The sequence below is a fragment of the Salmo trutta genome, chromosome 8 (genome assembly GCF_901001165.1).
Source record: "Salmo trutta chromosome 8, fSalTru1.1, whole genome shotgun sequence".
NCBI lineage: Eukaryota > Metazoa > Chordata > Actinopteri > Salmoniformes > Salmonidae > Salmo > Salmo trutta.
Genome location: NC_042964.1, coordinates 7496639 through 7515860, shown reverse-complemented (window position 1 = coordinate 7515860; position 19222 = coordinate 7496639). Strand labels below are relative to the sequence as shown.

The 19222-nt window shown below is 43.4% G+C and overlaps 2 protein-coding genes across 2 annotated transcripts in view; both read right to left on the bottom strand.

Annotated features, from left to right (window-relative positions):
* The window catches only part of LOC115198117 (TBC1 domain family member 14), a 57558-nt gene extending 54005 nt beyond the window's left edge, over positions 1-3553 (bottom strand). The window contains exons 1-2 of the mRNA XM_029759811.1: positions 3425-3553; positions 2910-3080 (exon numbers count right to left, since the gene is read on the bottom strand). Of these exons, the coding sequence (XP_029615671.1) occupies positions 2910-2958 (49 nt within the window). The 5' untranslated portion in view covers positions 2959-3080; positions 3425-3553. The remainder of the gene's footprint in view (positions 1-2909; positions 3081-3424) is intronic.
* A 733-nt stretch (positions 3554-4286) lies between these two features.
* kiaa0232 (KIAA0232 ortholog) lies at positions 4287-18611 on the bottom strand. Its single transcript, XM_029759810.1, has 8 exons — positions 18414-18611; positions 14470-15036; positions 14061-14204; positions 12068-12137; positions 11894-11975; positions 8376-11730; positions 8146-8254; positions 4287-7424 (listed from the first exon to the last, which is right to left on the bottom strand). Exons 2-8 carry the CDS (start codon positions 14698-14700, stop codon positions 7408-7410), a joined length of 4008 nt encoding a protein of 1335 aa, XP_029615670.1. The 5' UTR covers positions 14701-15036; positions 18414-18611; the 3' UTR covers positions 4287-7407.
* Between the last annotated feature and the right edge of the window lie 611 nt (positions 18612-19222).

Below are 19222 nucleotides of genomic sequence, written 5' to 3'. Positions count from 1 at the left end.
CCGAGTCAGTGTGTGGAGCTTCCCGACTGGCTGCACCACATGCTGCTTGGAGATGGATCTGATGGAAACTGTCTGTGTGATAAAATATCTCAGTTCAGAGGAGAGTTCAAGGTCTCTGGGCAGAACTGAAAGAGATACTATGCTGCTGCCGCCAGTGTGTGTGTGTGTGTGTGTGTGTGTGTGGAAAGAGAGCATGTGTAGATAGATACACTGCCCCTGGCACAAAGCAATAGTCACCAAGTGCTACCAGAGAAGAGGAAAAACATGGGAGAATACTGAACAAAAAATATTAAAACGCAACATGTAAAGTGTTGGTCCCATGATTCATGAGCAGAAATAAAAGATCCCAGAAATGTTCCATACACACAAAAAGCTTATTCCTTTCAAATGTTGAGCACACATGTTTACATCCCTGTTAGTGAGCATTTCTCCTTTGCCAAGATAATCCATCCACCTGACAGGTTTATAATATCAAGAAGCTGATTAAACCGCATGATCATTACACAGGTGCACCTTGTGCTGGGGACAATAAAAAGCCACTCTAAAATGTGCAGTTTTGTCACACAACACAATGCCACAGATGTCTCAAGTTGAGGGATGCATGAAATTGGCATGCTGACTGCAGGAATGTCCACCAGTGTTGTTGCCAGAGATTTGTCGCAATGATCTGTACACAATTACTGGAAGCTGAAAATGTCCCAGTTCTTCCATGGCCTGCATACTCACCAGACATGTCACTCATGTTTGGGATGCTCTGGATCGACATGTTCGATAGCGTGTTCCAGTTCCCACCAATATCCATCAACTTCGCACAGTCATTGAAGAGGAGTAGGACAACATTCCACAGGCCACAATCAACAGCCTGATCAACTCTATGTGAAGGAGATGTGTCACGCTGCATGAGGCAAATGGTGGTCACAACAGATACTGACTGGTTTTCTGATCCACACCCCTACTTTTCTTTTTTTAAAGGTATCTGTGACCAACAGACGCATATCTGTGTTCCCAGTCATGTGAAATCCATAGATTAGGACCTAATGAATTTATTTCAATTGACTGATTTCCTTATATGAACTGTAACTCAGTAAAATCTTAGAAATGATTGCATATTGTGTTTATTTTACTTCAGTACATGTATAAAATCCAATTTAACAGTGATTTCCCACAGACTAAACCCACCTAAAGCCCCAGTCACAGTCCCCATGCAGCTGTAACCTGATCCAGACGTTGTCATGTGAGTCACACACAGGTTGTTGCTGTGCTACTGAAGCATGTGCTTATTTTAATATCTAAATAAATAAAAAAATAATAAAAAAATGCATCCGTTGCCATGACAACATTGATCATCATTAATCACGATAACGGTTTGTTTAGCCAGCCGGACGTTCACCGAGAGGTCGAGCGGTAATTCATTTTTATATGTATGAAAATTACACCATATCATTCTTATTCTCTATTTTGGTAAGAAACTGAAATGACATTGCACTTCTTCGTCATTTCCTCACGGTGTTTTTTTTTTATTTTTTTTAAATATGTGTTTGGTGAGGCCTCCCAAGTGGCGCAGTGGTCTAAGGCACTAGAGATTCTTGGTTCGAGTCCAGGCTTTGTCGCAGCCGACCACAACTGAGAGACCCATGGGGCGGCGCACAATTGGTCCAGCGTCCGGGTTAGGGGAGGGTTTGGCCGGCAAGTACGTCCTCGTCCCATCACGCACTAGCAACTCCTGTGGTGGGCCGGGCGCAGTGCACGCTGACATGGTCGCCAGGTGTACAGTGTTTCAACACATTGGTGCTGCTGGCTTCCAGGTTAAGTGGGCATTGTGTCAAGAAGCATGCGGCTTGGTTGGCTCGACCTTCACCTCTCCGGAGTCCGTACGGGAGTTGCAGCAATGAGACAAGACTGTAACTACCAATTGGATACCATGAAATTGGGGAGAAAAAGCGGTAAAAGTAACAACAACAAAAAAAAACGATGTCTTTGGTAATTTCTACTACTGGTGGCCTGCATGTGAATGATTGCGACAGTTCCTGAAAGTTGTACGAGCATGTTTCCTGTGTTGGTTATAGCTTCACAGTAAGACATTGACATTGCATACTTATGAATAGGAAAATCCTTTATCGCTCAGTTGGTAGAGCATGTCACTTGTAATGACAGGGTAGTGGGTTTGATTCCCGGGACCACCCATACGTAAAATGGATGCGCGCATGACTAAGTCACTTTAGATAAAAAGCTTCTGCTAAATGGCATATATGTGAACACTATCAATGACCAGGCTACACAAATAACAATGCTTGAGATAGAATACACAGACTAGATGCTACACTTCCTCGTCACCATGCAAAATTATGCAAATCTACTAGAGAACAAAATACTGTAATTATAATACATACCCATGAAACAGGGATCTCTGGTACACACAACACTGACAGTGTGACTGCACTGAAGACGACAACCCTGGACAGTCTGAAGACTAACATCTCTCAGTGAAACTGAATGAGTCAAGGCCTGTTCATTTTGACAAGTGTGAATCCTCAACACACCCTGAACACACCTAGTGCAAAATGTTCTTTCATCTCATTATCAATGGAGATGTAATGAGTAGAGACTAGACAATCCTGTTCAGTAACACAGTGACTGTAGGCAGCAGGCTATGCAAAATTAGGCTGGTCCAAACACATTTTATTCATTTGAATGCATGCTTCACTAGAGTGTCAAGGAGTGGCAATCATTATGAATTTCAGATCATTTACAACTACACTGTCATTGCCTAGTTCAGCATTGTGCGTCATAGGCAATAATAATGCCTATTTATTAAATATGCTACTCATTTGCATAGCCCGCTACGTCAGCCACCTGTTGCTCAACCTCCACTTCCAGCCTAAATAAAATTCCAACAACAGCCTACGTACCACTTTCGCTTCCTCTCCGGTCTTTGGTCCCCTCGGTGGAATGTGCCATGTTGATGCTACAGATGGGCTGTCGACGCGGCTGGTTGCTGTTGGCTCCTCGGGTGGTCCATGATGATGATGATGATGATGATGCGCTGCTGCAACCCACCCTCACCTCCGCTCTCAGCGTAGCTTGGCGTTCACAGAGGAAATGGTCTCCGTTAAGTACGCTTTTAGAGGACTCAATGGCACACACACAAAACATCTCATTCGGCATTAACAGGTCAAAATACGAGCGGTACGAGTGTGTCATTTTTGTGGCTTAAAAGTGTCACAAATGTAAACTTGACTACCGACTCGCTAGCGCACTTGCCAAAGTCTCGGTTTCATATGCTTCCCTTTTCCTATACTCAAGCAAAATGGAACAGTTGATCATTTCGTTAAAATGTTAGTGTACTAAAGAACTACACAAATTGTATAGGTAAAAATTAAATAAATACACTAGGCAAGTTTATCCAGTCTTTGTAATAACATACCTGTCTTGGTGCTTCAGCCGCCATTTTAAAATAACTCACCGACTAGAGTGCAACGTAATCGAGCCAAGAAAGACTACAGCATCGATGGATTCACCTGTCAGTCGTCAAGGCGTAAATAATCGTTTCCATCCAATGTCCGTATCGATCCATGAAACAGTACAAGAGTTTCAAAGTGGCCTGGTCAACTCGTCCAGTAACCTTGTCGCATGACTCTTGTTAGAATTATACTAGGAAGCCAGGTGACAATGAAACAGGTTTGTTAAGATGTGTTCTCTGCATGAGTATTGTTTGATTACAGTTGGCTGCTATTCTGTAATCAAAAATACCATAACACACGTTTTCCATTCACTTAATCTTTTAGATACCCATAATTTAAGAGTCAGCATCACTTCATGACCAAATCATGTGTCTATTTCAGTTCATAAATTCAAGAACATGTACATTTTCTAAATATATTTGACCATACAGTAAGCAAGGCTGTAACATTGGGACTACTGTATCGGTCAGCCCTCTATTGTAAATGTGGAACCAGGAAGGACTTTTATTTCTGCAGAATACTGCCTCCTTGAGAAAAGTGTCTGTCTTTACACCAATTTCAAATCCCCTAGATAAGGGTTACTCAACTCTAACCCTGCGAGGTCCGGAGCCTGCTGCTTCTGTTCCAGCTGATAATTGCAGTCTAAAATCAGTCTCTGATTAGAGGGGAACTGGCTTTGAGGTCCAGAGTTGTGTTTGATGGCCTAGATAGTTATTCTCAACAACTTACTTCAGTATTATGCCCATTGAAAACGCTGAACTCTTGGCAGAGCCCTCTGATGCACAGTGAACATGGTGCAAATACATAAGAAACCAGAACCTGGGGTGATTTGGTTTATTCCTTTATTAGATGTTAAGAAACTCCACAACAAAACAAAATAATTTACTCAGGGTGTATATGAAATTAGAACAATACAACCACTTGAGACAGATGGGAGTTGAGGATGAGGGATAAAGGGATGGGAGGGTGTCATCTAGCAGGAATGAAAAGACTAGGAAAACTCTGGTTTTCAGTGCCGGATATAATATGTCCTTCAGACCAATCAAAACTCAATGTTAAACTTCGTCAATGTAGTTTCAAAATGCATAGTCGCTCTCGATGCATTCTCAAAATTTTCCCTCAATATATAAACAGAAAAACAAATGAATGCATTTCCTTCAAACTCCCATGTAGGGGCTGCGACTCGGTCTCTCACATCTACACACAAAGTAAAAATGAAATAAAAAAAATAAAGTCACTGCTTTACCCTGGCCTGTACTTATTGTCATATACAAAACCGGTTTTATTTAACTTCGATGGAGTGTGGTGTTGACATGCTGCTCTTATTTGTAAAAGACACTCCATAACAGTTCAATCTTTATTTTCTCAGCTCTCCCATACTGAAAAATAAGTCATGCTAAATAAACAGTGACTTTCCTCCACTTGAATGTTTAAAAGTTTGCATGCGCCAAGATTGCATATGACCGAGGACCAAGAAAAAGTCCCTCAAATTGCTTAGGCAATCTCAAAACGGCTCGGTCGGGCTCAGCTCTAAAACTATGTGCTGTACAATTAACTCTGTAGGAAGCTTGGGATTAATAAAAGCCTGTTTAGTTTTTCCTCAAATAAAGTTTCAGTAATAAATTAATGCTTGAATGAAAGTACTGATGCACTGCCACAGAATTAAGTGTTTTCCACCTACTTTGAAAAAACATTTAGTATTTAAGTATTCCTGAGTGACTGATAACTGTCTAAATAAAATACAATTGAAAGTAGCCTGACATTTTTCAGAGCAGTCTTTCATTCAAGTTTTGATTGGTTGAACACAAGTTAAGAACAAACACCACAATTACAGGGCAGACTGAGGCCTGGCATATTGAAATGGATTGTTATTTGACTTTGCCATTTTCCAAACCAACTCAAGATACGACTGTCCATTAAGAGGTCGATGAATAATAATTTAAAAAAAAAAAACTTAGGCTCAATGACTGTGCTCACAATGGAGACCCTGTGCTTTGTGACAGTGCATTAGAACCAGTATGCACACATTGTTGGCGGACATATTTTGGACTGCACAGCGGATGCGTCACAAGAGAACATGGAGGGATGGTAACTGTGCTTCAATTCCTCGGTTTTCTGAGGACGAAAACAAATATTTTGAAGTGGAAGGAGAGAACCAAAAACCGAAATAAACCACTGCAGTGATAAAGACACACAACGCACATAGAAATCAAAATGCATTTCGTCTAAACATGTGTGTTAACTCAGGATTTAATAGTCAATGCACAGGCGACAGAAACAATCACTCAAACATCGTCGGGCCTCTGATTAAACTTAGTTTGTGCACGTCAACTTCGAGGGGTTGTGGGGCACAAATGTATTTGCATTCTTGTGAATGTGTATTACATTTCTTTTGATAAAATTCGAACACAATGTCATTTAAACCAACATCTAGACGTGTTCAATGCAGACACGTACTCACACAAAAGTGAGACATTTCTGGATACTTGAAAAGGATAAAAAAAAGTTGTACGGTGGAATTTTGTTATTTTTGGTTGATCAACTTTTCCGTGAATGTTTTATATTGCGCTCTTTTAAGTTAAGTAGTGTCTGGGTAGAAATACATTGCCTTTAAAATCCTGCTTCTGCTGGAGACCTTACAGTAGGATGAACACTGACACTATATTATCTGTAATAGACTGTCAATCTGATAACAAGATTTAAATCAAATAACTATTTATTTCCATTGTTATTACAGGCCAGTTAACTTACTAGTTTAAAGTTCTTAAAAACTTAACTCTTCTTTAAAATAAAAACCAAGTCAAAGCGAGGACCATCAAATCACGATTATTTTCTCCAAAAGATCAACCGATTCTTCCACTCTGCCGCGACAAACAAAAACTACAGGATCTACATTACACAGCCACAATATCGAAACGGCTACAGAACTGTCAACATATTCATAGCACCAATTGTTTGGACTATGGAATTCACAAAAAAAAAAAAAAACTTTCAATTGCAGCAAATCGGAGCCTCTGTAGAAATGGCTATAATTAAATATTTTTGTAAAGGGCCATTACACCCCAAATTGAGCTCAACCATGCTTTTTTTTTCTCTTCTTGCTTTTTGCATTGAACAGCAGTTTTGTACATTTAACATAGATTTTTTGGGGGGATTTATACTTTACAAACCATTTCTACTGTGTCTACTAAGGTTCTGAAAAACTGACAATCACCCAAAATCACTCATTTAGAGCAACTTTGCACACTTGAGGGGGGGGGGTCTTTGATACAGATTTGAGAGGCAAGGTGCACACATTTCAGTCAGAAAAGGCACCCATGCTACTCAAATCTCCACACTTTCTAAATGATAGGGATTAAGAAAAAGGGATGCAAACGCAGTGCTTTCAGACTACGTTATGAAGAGCGGCATCCCAGTCAGATGAAGGAAATTGCAGCAGTTACACTAGAAAAGAAGGAGTGAGACTAGTAGGACAGGCACATGCTCAACCAATCGGAAACCATAACTACCAGTATCCTAGGTCAAAAGCAAAAAAAATAAAACCCATTGAGAAAAACAGATGGAGGGAAAAAACACAAGACTGTCCCTAATATCTAACTGACTCTTTAATTAAGATGGAATTATGTCTGGAAGAATCAACTAAAACCAAATCTAAAATGCATACGCCTTCAGATATGGCATCACATGAAGACATGTAGAACATATTCCAGTTTTTCCTACTTGCGGCCTTTTTTTGTTGTTGTTGATTACACAAGACTCAAGTTAGTAAAATGAAAATCAGCAGAGTTAAGGGTGGGATGTGGAGGAAAGGTTCCTCTGTCCAGAAGCCTATTGTTTTCCAAGTTGCGAGGTCCCCCCCCCATATCTTTGCAAGAAGAGGTGCAGTCAAAGGAGAAGAGGTCATATCTTCCTGACGATAGGCTTCCTCGCCACAGAGCTGGACTTCTCAGATGTTGCTGCTCCCTGCGAGAATAAAAACAGTGGCTGAGAAACACGAGTTGGTAAACAGGGCATGTGTTCATTTATCCTGAGTTCAAAACAAAAGTTTGTATTTGATTACTGATTAAAATGTGTGTTAACTGGAAACTGTTTCAAGATCGTGTCACTGGCACGTAGGGCAGTATACAGACCAGCATTTCTCAAAGGAAAGGGAACACCCCTACGGGCTGGGTCAGAGTATGTATGAGAGGGAGAGAGATAGAGCCGCCGCCCCCCCATGCTCTATGGCGTTAGCATTTATTCTAAAGCATTGTTATCCTAAACTCAGTCCTGGGGCCCCCTCCCTGGGTGAACCTTCTGGTTTTTGCCCTAGCCCTACACAGCTGAATCAAATATACAAAGCTCAATGAGTTGGTTTGATTCAGTTGTGTAGCGCTAGGGCAACATTTTAAACTTGCACCAGGGCACCTGTTCTAAAGCAATCTGAACAGCTGACACTTATAGGAATGACTGTGCTGACTGAATGCTGCAGAGTTGTGACTAAGACGATTAAATATTTGTAATTCAGTTTAAAACTAAGTAGACTTGGTTATATATAAACAATATATGACCAAATTAAGACCCATCTGCATGTCAGGAACAAACAAACTTCAAAAAGTTTCCAGCTGTATATTAAACCAATACTTCTGAAGTAATTTTAGCCGTAGGCCAAAGCTATATAGATTTAATATAACTTTGATCTTACCTGTACACTGAGGTCCAGGGAAAAGGGGGGAACAGATTGTGTTCTGCCACCAGCACTCATCTTGCTGGATGCCAGTTAGTCCCTGTCCACTAATATTTAATAGAGGGAACTATAAATGAGTTTTAAAAAAATGGAAGGTATTAGTCTAATGGAGGGAAAACAGTTTCATAGTCAAAAAGGTAGAGTAACTTCTGATCCAACCCACCTAGACATTCCTATAACATTCTTACCTCATGCAAATCTTCAACAAAGTCATAGGTTTTCCCATATGTGGGACTCTGACCAGCTGCTGCACATTTACAGGTTTCCTTTTCTCTGCAAGATTCTTCCTCCTGAATCTTGTCGACTGGGACATCCACCTGTCCGCTCGCTGCTTCGCAGTCCAAGCAAGTCCCTTGCTCAGCGATTGGCAGGAGGGTGCTGGAGCCCTCCTGAGAATCCAGTGAGGTCTGGGCACTCTTCTCCATGCCAGACTTCTTTAATCTGGGCAGGAATTTCCCAGATTCCAGTTCTGACTTCCCGTAGCATGGGCCCTCGTTTTCTGCATCCTCCTCAAGCGGTTTGAGGTCGGCCTGAGGGTCGTCGGAGACATCCGGTGGGGCCAGGATGGGAACACTCATCTCTTCTTTCTCAGACTCAACCTCCGACTCACTCCCTCCGCCGGGCGACAGCTCCGAGGCTGATATGGGTCGGAAGTGAGTCCTGGGGGAGATGCGGATGGCCCTGTACTGGGTGGTCCGGTTGATGCCGTATAGCCGTGGATGGAAAGCTTCATTCTCTGAGTCCGAGCACAATATAGATTTGGGCTTGAACCCCGGGCTGAACGAAGCCATGTCCTCAGGCTCGAAGGAGCACTCTACCTGGAGTACTTGCGAGAACGGATTGTTCAGATCAAAGGACGCAAACGGGTAGTCGATCCCCGGCTCCTCACCACGGAAGCCTGCACAGGATCCGAGTAAATCTTCATGGAAGATAAAAGAAAATCCCTTATTCAATCCATCTTCACCTCCTTTAGTAGCCTGCTCACTCTGCCCGAAGGAGACCAGGGGCCTCCAGAGGGGCTTGTGGCTGGAGGCAAAGCAGCTGCCGGTGTTCATGAACACACGGTCTGTACCAGCAATGGTTACCACGTCTGAGCCAGAGGACGAGGCAGCAGCAGTGGCACACTGTAGAAGGCTGCCTCTTGCGTCGCCTGGCGGCACCACGGCCCAGTCCTGGTCACTGCTGAACGTCTTCAGCTCTCCATACACACCTCCCAGGATGAACGATGTGTTGTCCTTCTCAGGGTTCACGTCCCAGGGCTTGGACGGCGTCATGTAATCCCCGGAAGCATTCATCTTTGAGAGCTGGTTTTTATCCAGGAGGGCCTGCTCTTCATTCTTGCCTTCTTCCCACAGGTGGTACTCCGAGCGCTGCACTGCCTTCGGAGGCCCTTGGATGAGACCAACTTCCTTTGTCTGCAAGTCGAGACAGCCGCAGTGGTAGCTGCTCGACTCCTGGGAAAACAAGCCCTCGTCTGGGTTCTCTTCTCCTAGTGATAATACGAGATCCCCATCTCCGATAGCTGTCCAAATGTCCTTTATTATCCCTGAGCTGTAGTTGTCACTCTGTTGGTTTGAGTCATCTGAAAACAAGCCAGCGTCATACTGCTTGCTCTCGTCCCGTTCTAACGCTATTCCACAAATGGACTCCAATTTAGATTTCTTTGCGATGGTCGGATTGGACACTGTGCCTACATTGGCTTCCTCGCACTGGTGACCATTGTTTTCTTGTAAAAAGTCCAGGATTTCTTCCTCTAGGTATGTACCAGAGATGGGAGGGATTATACAATTAATCTCTTCATTGCCAATTAGAGCAGACTCCTCTGTTTGAACGTTTATTTGCTCATTGTCTGAACGCGTTTCTTCCGAATGCGACCATGGACTGCAGGTTCGCGTTGAAAGGTTTGAACAGTGTTCAGTTTCATCAAAGGCACTATTTTTGGTCCATATTAACAAACGAGACTGCTTGTTACAATGTGGATCTAGACAGCTACTTGAATCTGTGTTGTTTTCATGACCAACAGTGAGAAAAGGAAGAGTTGGGCTATCGTACTGCAGCTCAAAAAGAGACAAGCAGGAGGAGTTCAGACGAGGAGCTTCACTGGTGGCTTCTGGGAGATGAGGCTCCTCCAGGTTTCCAGGCAGCGTGCCGATGGTGAATGGAACGCCATCCAAAGCAGGGGAGAGCTGAACAGGAGAGTCCCCTGCAAAGCTTTCTCCATCTAGATCTTCAGAGCTGGAGGATGAATAACATGCCCAGACCTGAGCCATGTATTCCAAATCCTGCATGAAGAACCCATCATCTCCCAAAGCATCCAGACAGCCCACCCTTATTGCACTTTCCCCTTGCAGCTCAAGTCCATCTAACACTAAACAACATTCTGCCTCAAAGTCTCTTTGCTCTTCACTCTTCTGTCGAATCATGCTCAAGATTCGACTCTCTTGTACCAAGTCTGAGGCACTAGGATCCAATATGGATTGATAAATATCAACTTCATAGAAGTGAGTGAATTCGGACAGATACTCGTCATCTAACTCTCTACTATCCTCAGGCGGAGGGCAGCTTGAGGTCCCATTGAGTTCGGTAGCCTCCTCATCTGCGTCACCTGGCACCTCAACAAAGTGCCCGTCTACAAAGGTGCCTGCTGCCAGATACGCCCTCTGGAAGCTTGTGTTGGCAATGCAGATGCCTTGCATTCTCTCAGACAGCCTTCCAAAGTCGGTGGACATAGTTGAATCGTCTGGAGAGTCCACCTTGCTCCGGTACTTTGTTTCCAGTTTGCTCCTTCTGCTACTGAAAGGTACTAAATACTCTGTGATGGGCTCTGTGTACCACAGGGGCTCCTCCATGTACTCCTTGTTGCTGGCCTCTGCGCCGGACTCCTTTTCTTCCCACCAGCCTGGATCTTTTCGAATTTCCTTCAGCGGTCTTTTCCCCTTTTTGTAGAGTTGTGTTTGCCTCACAGGGCCTCCAGTGGCACTGCTGCCTCCAGCATTCCGCCGTTCCTCTTTATCGATGGCCTTCAGAGCCAGCTTCACTTGTCCACTGTGGCACCCCCTCTTACTCCTACTGAACACCTCCTTGGACTTGTGCCTGATCCTGCCCGCCTTGCTGCTGGAAGTCTTGGAGTCGCCCTGGTTCCCGCTGGAGCTCGAGCCAGCCTCACTAGAACCAGAGGACCAGGAGCGAGGGCGATATTTGCCCTCTGACCTGTGCCTCACCTGCTTCTTGCCATGGACGGAGGCTCGGTCCTCTGCTGTTGCGCCACCATGGAATCGTTTCCCTTTCTCCTTCTTGCTGAGTCGCTGCTGGGTTCTCTGGCTGGATGGGTTAGTGGTAGTGCTGCATGCCTCAGGGGTTTTCTCCTTAGCAGCTTCACCATCACTGTTGCAATCTTTTGGGGAGGAGGTGTCGGTGCTGGTCTGCGGGGCAGCGGAAGACGATGAACCGGAGTAAGCAATGGCTTTAGCCTTGTTCCACACCGTCATGATCTCTTGGAGACAAACAGATTTCTCTGACAAAAGAGGAAAGGCTTCATAATACCTGCAACAATGAGAAAACATTGTCAATTAAGATCAATACATAAAATACAACAAAGCACACAATTAATTACCACATTTGAATGAGCATACAACAAAAATCAAATATGAAGAGTTGTGCCAGCTGGTCAGGACATTATTATGTTGCGGTTTTGGGTAAAACTTACATTTCAACCTGGTCCTTTGAGGAAGGGGACTCAACTCCTTCAGGAGACTGAGATCCATCAGATTTCTTGAGCTGTTTTTCTTCTGTGAAGAGATAATTAATTATGATAAGGCATGTCATATTCACTAGTTTGTTATAAAAATGGCAGAAAAAGTATAAAACCCAAGACACAAACCTTTTTGTTTGTTTTGGATGTCCTTGAGTTTGGAGCAAAGCTCCTCAACCAGGCTCTCAATTCCAGAGTTCTTTGGGGGGGGAAAAGAAGGGAGAATGGTAACATCTAAGAATGAATCTAGCAAAGAATCCATTGAAGAGAATCTAAACAGAATAATCAAACAAATGAACCCCAATAAAACATTTGCTTCTTTCAGACCATTCATGAAGTGATTGGATGTATCCAACATTATAAAAACAGATGGTTCGAGCCCTGAATGCTGATTAGCTGACAGCCATGGTATACCACAGGTATGACAAAACATTTATTTTTACTGCTCTAATTACTTTGGTAACCAGTTTATAATAGCAATAAGGCACCTCTGGGGTTTGTGGTATATGGCCAATATACCACAGCTAAGGGCTGTATCCAGGCGCCCCGCGTTGCAGATAAGAACAGCCCTTAACCTGGTATATTGATCATGTTATATCGTGCCTTTTTGCCCAAATAACATTTGAGGGTTGGAACTATTTTTTTGAAGGCAACTTTATAACACTGACTAGAGGGTATTAACATGGGCCTGACAAAAGACAAACCAGCTGACTGTCAGAGGCCAGACCTCCTGTAACATGACTGTTCAATTTAGCTATGAGGGAGAAATGACTAAGCAGAGCCAAAACAACCACCGTCTTTCCATCTAAACACTTACAAAACATCAGACATCGGCCAACATAGGATCTCTCAGTCACCCACTTCTTCCTTATACCCACCAATATCCTACTCTGTCAACAAAGATTAAGTAATCTGTTTTCTGTAAACAAGGCCTGCAACGAGCCGGTCTATATAAAAAGACAGCCATGTCAACAGACCAGTAGGCAATAGGCACCGTCAGAAAAGCAACAGCATTTAGTGAGGACAGAAATAGCCACCACAATAAACAGGGTCGAACTAGTCCAAATCTTTTTAACTCACACACTCTAACAGAAAGTAACATTCCTTACCATGCCGACCCAAGTTTCTACCCTGGCCGTGTGTATCTTCTTGCATCATTGTGCTAACGCCGGTCAGCTGACAGGCAACGCACTCTCTGCTTTCTATGCTGCAATCCCGTGCAGTGTGTGCTGGTTAAAAAAATACATTTAAAAAAAAAAATGGACTGCAGAGTCCAGTACCTAGAGAGCAGCTCACTCAGCCTTGCAGACCCTTCCCCCAACACACCCTCACGCTCCCTCTCCACTACTGGCTACCTCCGATACTATACTACTGCCAAACGAACCGACCAGTAAAGAAAAACAGCAGCAAATAGTCAGATTTTGCTTCTTTTTTTTTTTAAATGAATAAAACAGCACAGAAAGAATATAATGCAGGCTTATTAAAACTGTGAACGTAGATGTAAGGACACCTCTGCAAGGTCACCCATAATATAATCTCAATACTGTGTTTTAAAGTGTGAGAGGAAATGGAGTCTTTCACCGTGTCACAATTCTTTCCTCTACTGAAATCAATTCAACCTTTTGCCAGTAAACTCACATTATATCACACGGACTGTGAAAAATCCAAGAGAGTGATCACAAAATGAGCCTGGCCAATGCCAAGTATCACATGATGATAGTGACGGTTGTTCAATGGTGTACCCCTCACAGGGAATTTGCTTTATGCAATGATCGTTCACCATGATTTACGCAATTAATATATGCATGACTGAAGTTCAACAGGCAAAGGCGCAGAATTACAGTAATAAATTCCTGACAGACACGGATCATTAAACAATTTACACACATACATGGTTCCTGCTTTCTTCATTGATTCAACATGTTCAGCTTTGTAGCTTACAGGCTGGTGTATTTAAAAAGAACCACTGAACTGCTGTACCAACTATCAGTCTATGTTCTGCTCCTGAACACTGAAGTTTCAAAGAGCGCATGAGCAATGCTGGGAGAAGACCACATGCGCGCACAAAAACAGGGTGAAGAGAACCAATTTGTTGCTACACCAGGGTGGAACAGGCACTTACTTCATCAGATGCTGAACGCAGGCATTGCACAGCGGCTTGTTTCTTTATCTCCTCCAGACTCAGATCTGTCCCTCCTCCTTTCTTCTTACACTTGGCCCATTTCTTCCCAGTTCCCTTCTCCCAGCCCAACAAGATGTCATTCTCCTGCACACATAACATCCACATCAGTTATTTAACCGGACAGCTCGTCTACACAGGATAGGGAAACGCATGTTTTAAAATATTGAAAGACCAAGAAATAAAATAGGTGGATTTAATCATTAGGTTCGCTTAAACCACAAAACAAACTGACTCAAATCATTACTAAACAGAGCCTCTTCTTCATTGACTAGGTGTATGCTTAACTAGGTGGGGGAACTAGATACCATCATGTTCGTAAGACAAGACATTGTTACTGCTGGACACCTACCTGATCCTGCAGGTCGTAATTATCATGCAGGAGCAGGCTGAGGACGTAGCGGGTGTAGATCATGGCATCGATCCCGCACTTCTCCAGCTCCTGGCCCAGCCAGCTCTGCACTGGGCCGAGCGAGTGAAGCAGGGACATCTCTGCGGCAGGCAGGGGGCCCACTGGGGTTAGGGGGCACGAGAAGCTTTCAAGAGGAGCAGGACCGTCCGACTCGTCGCTCACTGGACGCATGGGAATCTTTAGGTGTTGGCCATTCTGAGGTGGAGCGGCATTGTGACAGGCGGATATGGAGGGGCGGTGGTGTGGAGAGGGGACAGGGCAGTAGAGCCTATCTGGAAGGGGTGGGGGGGGGGGGGGGGGGTTACTCCAGCAGGATGCACAGAGAGGAAGCTACATGGAGAGACATGTAGGGTGCTGGTTTTTTTTCTGTGAGCAAATAGGTAACTTCACTCGTCAGGCATGGCTTTAACTGATGAAAGCTATCAGCAGTTTGGCAAAACACTAGATGTGTTTGCGTCTCAGTCAGAGGGGCTCATGCTGGGCTACGGCTTACTTCACCGGCACAACCTGAAAGATAGGAAACAAACTTGTCACATCTCTGTGATGCATTTAAATGATACAAGGTAGGCCTATTTTTCTACACCATGATATACGGAGTGTACAAAACATTAGTAACATAATATTGAGTTGCACCCCTTTTGCCCCCAGAACAGCCTCAATTCGTCGGGGAATGGATGGAGGTGTCAAAAGCATACCACAAGGATGCTGGCCCATGCTTCACAGTTGTGTCAAGTTGGCTGGATGTCCTTTGGGTGGTGGACTATTTTTGATACACAGGGGAAACTGTTGAGTGTGAAGAACCCCGTTCAAAGCCACCTAAATCTTTTGTCTTGCCCAGTCACCCTCTGAATGGCACACATGCATAATCCATGTCTCAATTGTCTCAAGGCTTAAAATCCTTCTTTAACCTGTCTCCTCCCCTTCATCTACACTGATTGAAGTAGATTTAACAAGTGACATCAATAAGGGATAACAGTTTTCACCTGGTCAGTCTATGTCATGGAAAGACCAGGGGTTCCTAAAGTTTTGTACACTCTAAGCCCTAGGTTTAGAAGAATGACAAAGAACACAAAGCAATTCCTTGCAACACAGCTGATAAAATTAGCATAATACGGCTTGTTGACCTTGTTCAATCTGATTTCAAAAATCTGACCTAGGTGACTTGAGTTGCATTGAGACCCCATTCATTTAAAAGAATGTTAAGCCAAACAGAAAATAGTATTCATATTTCAAATTTAACGGAATAGATTAGCTCGCTGTGAAAACGTATAGGAATAATGAGGATTATAAATCGACATGAGGGTGTGCTGAAGTGAACACCTTGTAATGAACCAAAGCAAATTATTTCTTGGTTACTATGGGCTGCCTCAGCCCCCACCCTGCCCAAGAGTAGATCTACAGCCTGTCTGTCCCCACGGATGGTTTTTAATGGCTGTTGATAGTCCTGGTCTCAGACACCAGCTTGTTAATAGGCTCCTAAGAGAGCCCGCACTCTTAACCCATGCAGACAGCAACCTAGGGAATGACAAGAACCTAAATGAGTTACATTATGGGCATCCTGTAATGGGTGTGAGCTTTTTAAGCTCCCATATGGCCTCCTACCATCACACTTAAGGGCAGTCAGTCAGGTCTACTGAATAATCTGCTGAGTAAACTTAAAGCAAGGAATTTACACCTAGGTTATACTCCTGACCCAAGGGTCAATGGTTCTAATGCATCTTGATTTTAGGCTAGTCAATGAGTAAGCGAATTCCACGATGTGTGTCTGAGTAATATGCATAACATGCACGCTATGCGAGTCTTCCTATGTAAGGGCGTCTGCTAGGAACATTGATGTCAAACAGGGTGGTTAAGGTGAGATGTTGTGGAACAGGTCCCACTGTGGAGTGACTCAGGCCAGGCTGACTTTAACCCTATGATCAAGGCAATTCGTCTGTATTCAACACCAGCCAGAGTTCTGGCCACAGAGAAAGTCTCTCACATGACAGTGATCACCCCCACAACTGTTAAGCATGTAAGACCACAACAGCACCAAGTTATAAAGAATGACCTAACACCCTTTGAAATGATAATAAATCCTATACTAACAGTATACTCGGAGAAGTGATTTAATTTGTACGGCAGGAAAGCAAACTGGTCAAGCATATGAATTGATATCAAATTATAATCTGCCATACTATGTGTGTTTTGTCCTATATTTATTTGTGTCTTTATTCCCAGCCCTCATCCCTGCAGGAGGCCTTTTGGTAGGCCTGTAAATAAGAATTTGTTCTTATTAACTGACTTGCCTAGTTAAATAAAAAGGTTAAATAAAAATAAATGAAGATCTAAACGTTTCAGTAGCCTTGTTATGCAGTCAGGCGCTCAAAAAAGGAAGCCCAGCCACTGTCAAATGCATCTGTTTCATATGGCAGCATACACACCGGCTCTCACCACTCGTTTTTGTGGCCTGATAGTGGATTAGCCCGGGGAATGACGAAGAGCAAATGGAAGCTGAACCGATATGATAGGTTGGCCTTCTTGTCACTCAATAACAGAGGCGTGTTATGGGTTACCCGTTATAGGCATCAAAAGGGCAAGAGATAAGAAGCTTTACAGTAGGTGGCCATAGTAGGCATTCCCATACAAATATTTCATCCAGCAACAAAATTGGTAAACTGGGTACAAAGAGTTAGCAGTCAACACAAACTTAACTATAACAGCAATATAGTTGTCGAAAATATCACGCTAACGTTTGCAACATATTGCTATGGCCAACACAGCTGATCAAATAAAATGTGGTCGAACGTCGGGCTTGCACCATATAATATACATCCCTGTAGATTACAATCTAGCTAGTTAGCTAGCTTACAGATGCCAGGAGACGCTACGGTGGCTTGAGCAAACTTCCTTGACACTGGCAGCTGCCTGGCAGGCTAGCCAACGAACGGTAGTCATGGATTCTTCTCCATGATAGATAACGTTAGTTAGCTAACTAACCAGCGTTCACATTAGCCAATGTGAGACAGTCAGTCAATAAGTACAACTACCGCTTAGCTAGCGGTGTATCGCTTCTCTTTACGAGCTAACCATTTCATATTCGACACTAGCTAACGTTAGCTAACCCTAGCTAGCAGGATCACACACACTTTCGACTAGCCAGGGTTATGGCAAACAGTCAAAATTCAACTAGTGTTAGTTAACGTTACGTTTGTAAGTTATTAGCTTACTAAATGAAATTAACGTTTCATTAAACGAGGAAATGTTATCATAGCCTGTTTAACAGCAAGTGCCGACCTTTCACTGGAATAGCGACAGCTAACGTTAGCTAGCGCACTAAAGGTTAACGTTAGCTAGGACGATAACTACTATTATCTTAGTCGTTTACATCTGGTAATAAAACACCTATAAACGATTGATCTGCTGCCTAGGATATATACACTGGGGAAACTATAATATTAAACATATTATTGAATGACATTGTGAGTATGAGCCTGACGCAGTTCTACCGTTAGCTAGCTAGCAGTAGGCGTGTGGGCAGGTGACCGTTGACTGTTGGTGGAATTACAGAACCCGGTTTTCCGATCAACGGCAAGTAATTTCCCTAAAGTTAAAACGAAACATTCGTAATCCATACAATTTCGGGAATTCGGTGGAGGAAACAAATGAAACTGAGAAGTCCCCATCAAAATCAGCGCAAAGTACAACAACATTCCGACAAAGTTGTTGTGAAACGATAGAGGAGGCTGACCTAACCGGGAGCGGAGACGTTTTAAAATAAAAAATAAAAAACATGCGCCACGAATTCTCACTAACAGGAACGCAAGTTAAAAAAACGCTGCATTACGCTTTTTTTTTGTAAACAATATTATTAAAGTACACGGCAAAATATTGTTTTACTTTACCTGCCGTTACTTGAAGTGTAGAGGGGGAGCATTTACTTCTCTCCCGCTGCCGTTCCGAGCTCGAGCTCCGGAATCCTCTGCAGATGCATCACATAATATCATGGACGCCGAGCGGCAAACGCGACGCACGACTGCGCTGTTTTCAAAAGAGCGCAATAGTCATGGCGTCTTTTTGTAGGCACTAACTCTGCCATGGATCGTTGTACAAAAGCCTATCGGGAAATTTATTTAGTTTTTGCAGGGGGGGGTTGGATAAATGTCGAAAAATAAGGTGTGGTTTAGGAGATCATCTTCGTCAGCTAGTCACTTTTTGTGATTTCTGAGACATTTATGTAATCACATAAAACACTTATGTAAGCGCATAAAGGCTTCATAATTCACAAAGGTCATGTTAACTGACTGATATTATCCCATAGAACAAAATGTATAAAAATCTCCTAAACCTGTGTTAACCTCGGACCTTATTTTTGGCATGTATCCCAAAACTCAATTATTTCCCCATAGGAACGGCTGAACAAACCAGAGGTAACTAATTTCCGGTTTTTATGACTACAGGCTGGCGAGCTGAAGATTTTCACAAATGAACCAAGATAGACCAGAGCGTGTCGTTTTATTTGTATTAACTAGGCAAGCCAGTTAAGAACAAATTCTTATTTACAATAATGGCCTACCCCGGCCAAACCTTAACGGCGCTGGGCCAATTGTGCGCAGCCCCATAGGACTCCCAATCACAGCCAGTTGTGATACCGCTTGGAATCGAACCAGGGTCTGTAGTGAAGCCTCTAGCACTGAGATGCAGTGCCTTAGAC